Source organism: Benincasa hispida, chromosome 12 (assembly GCF_027475165.1).
Source record: "Benincasa hispida cultivar pf3 chromosome 12, pf3_genome.v1.1, whole genome shotgun sequence".
NCBI lineage: Eukaryota > Viridiplantae > Streptophyta > Magnoliopsida > Cucurbitales > Cucurbitaceae > Benincasa > Benincasa hispida.
Genome location: NC_143489.1, coordinates 3,016,515 through 3,026,978, shown reverse-complemented (window position 1 = coordinate 3,026,978; position 10,464 = coordinate 3,016,515). Strand labels below are relative to the sequence as shown.

General features: G+C 34.0%; 1 protein-coding gene across 1 annotated transcript; it reads left to right on the top strand.

The window, feature by feature from the left end:
- On the top strand, positions 1 to 5,010 carry LOC120068325 (esterase/lipase/thioesterase family protein). The gene is made up of 8 exons (XM_039020053.2): positions 1 to 544; positions 1,278 to 1,406; positions 1,544 to 1,675; positions 2,370 to 2,512; positions 2,626 to 2,723; positions 2,843 to 2,937; positions 3,293 to 3,346; positions 4,526 to 5,010. The coding sequence occupies exons 1-8, from the start codon at positions 110 to 112 to the stop codon at positions 4,715 to 4,717; spliced, it is 1,278 nt and encodes a 425-aa protein (XP_038875981.1). The 5' UTR covers positions 1 to 109; the 3' UTR covers positions 4,718 to 5,010.
- Positions 5,011 to 10,464: the final 5,454 nt, after the last annotated feature.

The window sequence follows — 10,464 nt, the reverse complement described above, 5'->3', positions numbered from 1 at the left end:
CTCCGATCAATCTCTTTCAAAATCAAGATCATGGCGTGTTCAGGACCCATAATAATCACAGCCATTCCTCATCCATCTCCAAATTCCGATTCCTTCTCATTTCCCACCAATGGCGAGAGCCTTCTTGGGCTCCACGCATTCCTCTTCCCCACTAATCGCTTTACGCTTCTCTTCCTTTACCCCATCATTCATAACCAATCAACGACGCCGCTCCCTTCGTCCCACCCCCGCCACCGTCCTCGCTATGGCGGAGCTTCCGTCGGAGAAGCGCATTCAGCCCCACCCTTCGCTGGAGGTCCTCGGCGGAGGCTGCGATCGTTTCCTCCCAGCTTTTAAGGACTTGGATCTTCCCTATAAGCCTTTCCCTGTAATTGGGTCGAATCGCCATTTAGAGACAATTTTTGCTTCCTTCTTTAGGACTTGCCCCAATGTCAAGCTCCGCCGGGAGTGTCTCCGTGCAGCGGATAACGGTACCGTTGCTCTCGACTGGGTCGCCGGTGACGATCTCCGTTTGCCTCTTGATTCTCCTGTTCTTATTCTTCTGGTTTGTGCTTACTGATTCTTGGTTTCCTGAATTATTTATGAATTAGATAGGATGCCAAAGATATTCCAATTCCAAATGATATGAATCTTAGTGAATTGGAATTACGAACTCTATAGAAATTCCAATTCACGATTCTATTTCACATAGATTGAAAGAACGTGATGTATTTCATTCGAACGATGATGGCATACCAACAAATACATGGATAGTTGCCCAATTCGTTAATCCATTTAATCCTAATCTCTGTAGCCTTGGCTCTTTATTAAATTTTGAACTTGAGCTTGTAGTTTTATCCTTGAACGGGGTTGAGTTTTTGAAGCTTTAGTGTGGTTGGTCTTGTGAGGTTTAATCGTCTTAAGATGGGTGTTTGTGAATAGATCATCTTGTAGTTAGCATATTGGAGTTCGTTCTTGTAGTTTGTTTGCCCAAGTAAATTCTTTCATTTTTCTCAACAAAAGCTTGAGTTCGTACCAAAAGAACTATTTTATGGTTGGTTAAATGCATCGTTATTATATAGAGAATTTGGGAGTGTGGAGGTTAGGGATGGTTTATGGAAAACCAGTGTAAGTAGTGGATTGTGGGAGAGAGATATTTCTCTTGGAAGGATATTAATACTGTAATTTTATCTTTGATCTTGCAATATAAATTTACTGTTGTTTTCTTGTAATTGGGATCATAACATTCCCTTGATTCATATCAAAAGATTTCACATTGGTATCTTGAACTTCTGCAGCCTGGTTTAACAGGAGGGAGTCAAGATTCATATGTAAGACACATGTTGGTTAGAGCCAGAGATCGTGGGTGGAGGGTTGTGGTTTTCAACAGCCGCGGATGTGGGAATAGCCCTGTTACCACTCCCCAGGTATTCATTTTTTGTTCTTCTTTATGTTGGATTGGTGTATCTTATTGCTTTTTACATAAGATGTTTTTTCTTCCTTTTAGATATTCAAGAGTCGCTATTCTTGTTTATGATTCATTTTACAACACTGATATATGCAGTTCTATTCGGCTTCATTTTTAGGAGATATGCGTGAAGTAGTTGCGCTTGTTACTCAAAGATATCCCAAGGCTAATGTATATGCTGTTGGCTGGTCTCTTGGTGGTAACATTCTTGTTAATTATTTGGGACAGGTAAAAGTAAAATGATACATATTAGTCTCCATCGTTCTCTATACTCTACTTATTGGTTGCCATTTTGTTTAAACCTCCTAAAGTCTTATGGAATGAAGGAAATCGGAGTCTTGAATTTGTGAGGAAAAGCCATTTAGAATCATGTTTGTCATGATGACACAATTAAACAAAAAATAACTTTGTGGGCTTATGTTTGAAGTGGACAATATTTTATCATTTTAGAGGATCCGTTGTAACAATGGAAGAAGTTGGGCATATGTGAAATTGTGCCTAACTTCACCCATTTGTTTTCAATTTTGAAACATAAAACATATCAACTATGATATTAGTGTTGCTGCATTTCAAGATTTGTTTGTAATAATACCACTTGAAACAAATAAGCCTATTCTTTTGAAGATTACATTGCTGAATAACATATTTGGCGATAACGCAAAGTCGAATGCCTAAGAGTTCGGTGATCTGGGGACTCTCTTGTTTCTTTTAAACAAATGGGTTATGGAAATTTAAACTTCTGACCTCAAGAGAGTTAATACATGCTAATTATTGTTAAACTATGCTCACATGAGTTCTTATTAACACTGCCAGGGACAAGAACAAACTCTCTCTGTACAATGTTTAAGTTGCTTTTCCATATCATACTTATTCCAATTTCCATCTCTACGTTTTAAAAATCACTCCTACATCTTCATTGCAGGATTCCCTGTCCTGTCCATTGTCTGGTGCTGTGTCTTTGTGTAATCCATTCGATTTAATAGTTGCAGATGAGGACTTTCGCAAGGGCTTCAACAATGTTTATGACAAGGCCCTCGCTCGAGCTTTACATAAAATTTTCAACAAGTAATTCTCTTATCTAAATACGTTTTGTTTTGTTAGCTGTGCCATAATCTGAAAATGAAAAATTTGTATAGCCTTAGATTGTATCACCTTACTAGATTCTCCTGAGATTTCAGGCATGCTGATCTCTTCAATGATATGCCTGGTGAATTCAATATTCGCTTGGCTGCCAATGCTAAAACTGTTAGAGACTATGATAATGCCTTAACTCGCGGTATTCATTCTCTTCATTTTCGTAGTTTCGTTTGAAGGACATTGTCGATATGCACCATTTCTTCTGTTTAGAGCTTTTCTTTTTATTTCACTTTTTCCTTTTCCTTGAACAATTTTCAGTTTCATTTGGTTTCAACTCCGTGGATGAATACTACTCAAAGTCTAGCAGTTCAAAATTCATAAAAGACGTCAAAATTCCATTGCTTTGTATCCAGGTACCATTGTTTTCTTTTTTCTAATGTTGTCTTGTCTCATTGTTCTCCTAGAACTCAAGATTGCGGTTAAAAATCTCTAAGTTATTATCTATAAGGAAATAATACTTGTAAATACTATTTTGCAAACAGTTTCCAAACAACTCTTAAACTATCTTTTCCATTATATTGTTGTTCTTGTTAATGAGGAAGAGGATGATTTCTTCAAATACACAGTTTAACTTGCAGAATGTCTTGGAAAATTGTAGCTAGCTAGGAACATTGTTCTCCCACAGATTTGGGGCATTCCGTAGAATATTTTTCTTTTAATGTTGAGCAAGATCTGTAGCTAAAAGGTGGCATTTAATTTGCTTTTCAGGCAGCAAATGATCCAATTGCTCCAGACAGAGGAATTCCCCGCGAAGATATAAAGGTTCACTCTTGCTTATCTTTAAGTTCTTCAAGTATCTGTTAAAAATCTATTGAAAAGTTTAGTGCCATTTCATAAGATTTGATTTTTGGTATTTGAAAATTAGGCTTATAAAGACTACTTCCATCCATTGGTGCCATTATTTTGTTTTGTACTTTTTAGGAATGTTTCAAAACCTAAGCCAAATTTTGAAAGCTAAGGTATGGTTGATACCCCTTTTCGGTTTTTGGTTTTTGAAAATTAAACTTATAAACACTACTTCGATCTATTGGTTTCTTTGTTTTGTTATCTACTTCTTGGGATTGTGTCATAACCTTAGCCAAGTTTTGGAAGTGTTTCAAAACCTAAGCTAAGTTTTCAAAGCTAAGACTCATTATATAACCATTTGGTTTTTGGCTTTTGAAAATTAAGCTTATAAACACTGTCCATGTATAAGTTTCTTTGCTTTGTCATTCACTTTCTTAAAATGTTTTGAAAAACCAAACCAAGTTTTGAAAACTAAAAAAATAATTTATGCTCTGTTTGACAGTCATTTTGTTTTTAAGGTTTTATTGTTTGGTTTCACACAATTTCTTACAATAACTTTTATCTTTCCTAAAAAAACCATTTTAATTCTTAGCCAAATTTTAAAAACAAAAACAAGTTTTGAAAATCCTTTTCTTTCTTTGTTTTTCAAAAACTTTGCTCTAATTTTGAAAACAGTGTTAAAAAGTGAATGGAATGACATAAAAATCTAAATGTGGAATAAGTTTTTATAAGCTTAATTTTAAAAAACCAAAGGTCAAACTATTATCAAGTAAGTGTAGTTTTTAAAGAAAGATAAAAACCATAGTTAGGAAATTGAGAGGAGACAAAGCATAAATTTCAAAAACCTAAAACAAATAACAAATTGAGGCCTAAAAGAGTAGTTTTTATCTTTTAAATATTGTCAAGAATTCAAATATTTACACAAGAAGGAAAGATAAAAATATAAACAAGTTTCTAGAGAACAAACACAATTTTTAAGAATCTAGAAATAAAATGCTAAATAGTCATCGAACAAGACCTTAAATATAGTCTATCATCTAAGTTTCCAGAGTTTGTGAAAGTTTAACCTATTATCAAAGTAGGAGATTCTATATTCGCATCTGCATCCTTCTTGTGATTAGTACACATATTTTTCAAATGTGACTGTTGTTGCAGGAAAATCCGAACTGTTTGTTAATAGTAACACCGAAAGGTGGGCATCTAGGGTGGGTTGCAGGCCCCGGCGCTCCCCTCGGTTTTCCTTGGACCGATCCTTTCGTGATTGATTTCCTCGTGTATCTGGAAAACCACACAGCGAAAGCCTCTGCATCTTCTATAGGTTTAACACCTGCAGAGGTAATGACGTAGCGATTGATAGTGACATCTATGAGCACAGGTAGAAACATTGAAAATAGTGGTTAGCCATCCTCAGTAGTTGATTTGTGAGATGATTAAACATAATGCCATGTATAGATTAGTTAAAAGTATAAAATGTAGGTTGAGTATTCTTTGTTTTCCTTTCAAAAGGAGACAGAGAAATGGCATTCTTTATTTGTGCATTTCTCCAGCCACCCTTTTAGCTAGTGTTTATCTTGGTAATATGTTTTGTAATGTTCAGAGATCTTTATTTTTTTTATTGTCTTTGCTTGGCTTCCATACAAGATGTGAATGTGTTTTTTTTTCCATGAATGTTTTAATCTTGGTTGACTGATTGAAAATTATGAACTAGATGTAATACTGTTTCTTTATATTTGGTTAGAAAGAAATAATGATTGGGGATGCTTCTTGATTTTTCTCATGTCTCTTTCTTTCCACAAGTCACAAGCTATGATTAGGACTTGGGACAAATTGCATAAACAGAACTTTCACCAAAATAATGTGAAAGTGTAATTCATTTTCTGCAATTAATTTTGTATACGTAGTGGGTATTTATAGAAGATAACCCATAAGTTACCGAGAGATTACAAAGGCTTAACAAATAACAAAATAAATCTTAATAACAAAACAAATTTTAACAAAATAACAGACTATATTAGTTAATATCCTCCCGCAAATTGATGATAGATCATCCACAAGCCATCAGTTTGGACCTCAACAAATAGAAACGACCTGTTGTAAGAGCCTTCGTTAATATGTCAACAAGCTTATGAAGTGAAAATCGACTTCAATATACTTCGTACGACTGTGGTACAAAGTATTGCAGGCTAACTGAGTTGTTGATTTATTGTCACACCAGATTGTTGGAGGAGAAGATCCAAATATATGAAGATCACACAATATTTGACGAATCCAAAATAAATCTGGAGCAGTGGTGGCTAATGCCCTATATTCAACTTCAGTAGAACTCCTAAAGACAATAGTTTGCTTCTTTGCTGCCCAAGGATTATTGCCCAAAAATATAATAAAACCAGTAGTAGATCTTCTGTCTAAAACATTACTAGCCCAATCATAATCAGAAGAAGCATTTAGACTAAATAGTTCAGATGACTTTTGAAACAAAATTTCTTTCCCAATTGAACCATGGATGTAACACAATACTCTCTTAGCAACAATCAAATGACAAATAGCAGGATAATGCATAAACTGAGAAAGTTTACTAACATAAAATGCAATATCCGGCCTTGTCAAGGTAAGATATTGTAAAGTTCAAATAATAGCACGATATGCTTTTGCATCTTCTAAAGAACAAGGAGTATCACCAACATCACTGAGGGAGTTTAGTGCAATAGGTGTGTTACAAGGTTTGCATCCATCCATTCCAAAATGGTACAACACACCTCTTGCATATTTAGTTTGAGTAACCAAGATTCCAATTGTTGACTAAGAAATCTCAAGGCCCAAGAAATATTTTAATTCTCCTAAATCAGTCATATCAATTTTCTCCTCTAGTTTGGAGATTAAAAAAGTAACATATTGTCATCAGTCTCGGTCACAATGATATCGTCAATATAAAAGTAGATAAGTGACAGAAGATCCTATCTTTCTCACAAACAAAGAGGAATAAGCTGTGGAAGCTACAAAATCTAAGGTCAGTAAGTGTGATGTAAAACATTCAAACCATCATATTGAGATTTATGAAGCTTATAGACTAGATTTGGAGAATCATGATTAACAAAACCTTGAGGTTGCTACATATAAACTTCTCCACACAACTCTCCATGGAGAAATGCATTTTTAACATCTAGTTGACATAAACTCCAATTAAATTGTGCTACTAAAGAAAGAATTATACGTACGGTGGGTTTCTTCACAATAGGACTAAAGGTATTGTCAAAATCAATGCCTTCTTTTTGGTGATACCCTTTAGCCACTAGGCGGGCTTTATATCGAGCAATACTTCCACCAGGGTGTCGTTTAATACGAAACACCCATTTGCAACCAATGACACTTTCTCCACTAGGAAGAGTAGTAAGTTCCCACGTTCTTTGATTCTGTAAGGCATCATACTCTTCCTTCATCGCACATTGCTAAACTAAGTGCTTAGATGCGTGAGTATAAGATGAGGGTTCGGTATCTTGAGATAATGCAGTAGCAGCAGAAAATACTTTCTTATTTGATATGCCAGACTTACTTCTGGTTTCTATTGAGTGATTATTTTGAGTGATGGAAGGACCAACAACGTGATTGTGTAATAAATTATCACTCATAGCATTTGGTTGCACAGTAATATCATTCTCATCAACATTAGCAGTACTTACATCAGTAGGTGATTGAACATTTGTAGCATTATGAGCATTAGAACTAGTTACACTACTAGAGCTCTCATTGACAAGTTTGGTAAAGTGAGAGAAGTTTGGGTTGAAGTTGGGGAGAAAATGGAAAAAGTTTGAGTTGAAGAATTAGAAGGCAAGGATGAAGAAGGGGTTTGTACAGAAAAAAGGAAAGTGTTTCATAAAAAATAACATGGCGGGATATGAAAAACTTGTTGGCACTCATGTTATAGCATAAATACCCCTTATATTCTAAAGGATAGTCAAGGAACACACATTAGAGGATTTAGGTTGAAGTTTGTAGAAATTATAAGGTTAAGTAGAGGATAACAAGCGCAACCGAAGATTTTGAAGTGTTTATAGTCAGGGGCACGTTTGAAGAGAATCAAATGGAGACTTATTTTGTAAGGAACGATAAGGCAGACGATTTATAAGAAAGACAGTCGTGGCAAAAGCATAGGACAAAAAACGAGTAGGTAAAGATGTATGGATCATAAGACAAATGGCAATTTAAAAAATTTGTCGATGTTTGTGTTCGGCGACTCCATTTTGTTCAGGAGTATAGGCATACAATTTTTTATGTTATATACCATGAGTATGAGGAAAATAAGAAAGATTATGATTGACAAATTCACCATCATCAGTTATAAGAACTTGAATTCAATAAGATCATTTGTTTTCAATAAGAGGTTTGAATCGTTTGAAAATAGTAGGAACATCAGATTTATAAGCAATGGGAAATATCCAAGTATATTTAGACATATCATCAACAAAAGAAACGTAGTTTTTATAGCCATTGACAGAAACTTCAGGGGCATGGCCACTGTGCAAAATTTATAAAGGATAGAAAGACAATGTTTATGAACGAGGAAAGGGAAGTTTAGGCATCTTTCCATACAAAAAAAAATTCAGAGACACAATTCTCTTACAAGATGGAAGTTGTAAAGATCTAAGAACAAAATTAAGAATTTGAAGATGAGGATGACCTAAACGGTTGTGCCATAGAATAGAAGAGGATTTAACTCCAATATGAGCAGCCAATGAGCCTTCAGAAGATGATTTCAAAGGTTTGGTGGTTGTAAATGAATAAAACCATTTACACTAGATCCTTAATGTAAAATATGGCCAGTAGTTTTGTCCTGAATGGTACATTTATCAGCATCAAAGATGATAAGGCAGTTATTATCAACACATAATTGATGTACAGATAAGAGATTGGTTGAAATTTGAGATACATATAGAATATTAGTTAAAGAAAAGGATGAAGTAGAGTTATAAGGAAGCTTACCACAACCTGTATGAGAGATAGGGAGTGACTACCCATTGCTCACAAATATATTTTGTTCACCATTATACTCCCTACAAATAGAGAGATTTTCAAAGTCTGTTGTGATGTGTACATTACAAGAGGAAACAATATACTGATTATTTTGCATAGCAACCATAGCTCCCAACTTAGGATGATTGTAGCAGTCAAGAGCAAAGTGTCCTGGTCTGGAATAGACTTGACAAATAGTTATGCCTTCAGGGAAGAAATTTCTATTTTGAGGTCGTGTGTTCTCATAGAGGTTTGAAATGTGTTGTATTCAGATGGAAAACCAATCAATAGATTTATATCATTAACAGTTGAAACATTAGAAATCTTATGTTTCAGTTCTTTGATCCTTTTGAAACAAGAATCAATTGATTCATCCACTTTCTTAAAAATCGATTGCAAATCAGTCTTGAGATTAGCAATGTTTGTTCGAGAGCTAGAGGAATAATGTTTTACAAGAACTTCCCATGCCTCTTTCGAAGAAGTGCACCCTACGACGTTTGTCAATGCTTCAACAGATAAAGTTGCATTGATTAAGGACATCAATGCCTGATCCTTTGCTAGCCAATCTTCATATAGTGGATTTGATTTAATCATAGTAGTTGAGGTTGACGAAGACTGATATGAGGATGGACTTAAACTTGTACAAGTGTTAAAATTAGACGGACTTAAACTTGTACAAGTGTCAAAATTAGACTCTCAAACTTATAGTTGTGGAAATTGAACATTAAAATGATAAAAATTAAACCTTCAACTTATACGATTGTTAAAATTTCTACAATTATGTAAGTTTGAGGGTCTAATTTTCATATTTGTATAAGTTTGAGAGCTCAATTTTTATAATTGAAAGTTTGAGGGTATAGTTGCAACTATTACCATATTTAGAGATAGTTTTTGTAATTTATCCAAATATTTATAAGTGTCAATATTTACACTGCATCATCTTGCATGAGTGACAAGGTTACATTCATACATAGGGACCGACTCGTGGGTTTAATCCTCAACCATAATCACAAACAACATAGGGACCATAATGTTTTATGTTGAATGGACCATAATGTCTTAGACACATCTTTGTATGAAGAAAGAGAATAGACACTAGATGGAGTTTTAATATTTTCCTTATATCTTAAAAATATTGATGACATATAAAAACCATTATTTACTTGGCGATGAGTTTGAGGAGGAACACAAAGGTTTGAGGTGGAAGTGCAAATACAGGAATTTGAGGTCGAGGAAAATGTTGAACCTGCTGGTCGGCTGTGACCACCGGAATGGTTGTAATAGGTGTTGAAGGTGTTACCATTGGAGGAGATAGTGACCTAGAAGAAGCCATGGAAAAAAATGAGCTACGACTCTGATACCATCATAAGATGTAGATAATATTCTATCGCAATCAATATATTAAATATTTCTCAACACATAAATGAAAGATAAAAGTCAGGATAGAGAGAGGAAGAGGGAAATAACCAAAATATGGAAGAAAATATATTTTATCGTTAATAAAATACCATATATAAATTTACTACACAAGGTTTACAAAGTGTTTCTAAAGGGTCATTGAATTAATTTGTCAATATTTAACTCTTAAGTTATTTCAAGAAATAGTATTGAAGATTTTTCCCCCATTAAAATGGACATAAATTGACATGATAGATATGTTGGAGTTGAGAAATTTTCACCTTCTTGTTTTATTATTCCCTTTTCTATATTTTATAAAATTGACTTATAGAGTTAGACATTACTTGACGTTTTTACATTGTCTTTAACCTACCCATACAAAACTCTATTGATAATTAATCATAATTTAGCAGTAATTGATATATATTTAATTTGTTAAGACGGGAAGATTCTAATTTTCATATCCATTTATACTTAAAAAACATGATCACTAATTTTGACTAAACATAAAGTATGAATCTCCCTCAAATTCAAAATATATTATTTAAAAAAAAATTGTTAATAATTTTCATATTCTCTATCAAAAAGTAAAATTTAAAATTTATTCAAATTAGGTAAATAATAATGCAACCATTTGTCCAAATTTTAGGTTCAACTAAATAAGTCAACATGTAAGCAATTACAAGAAA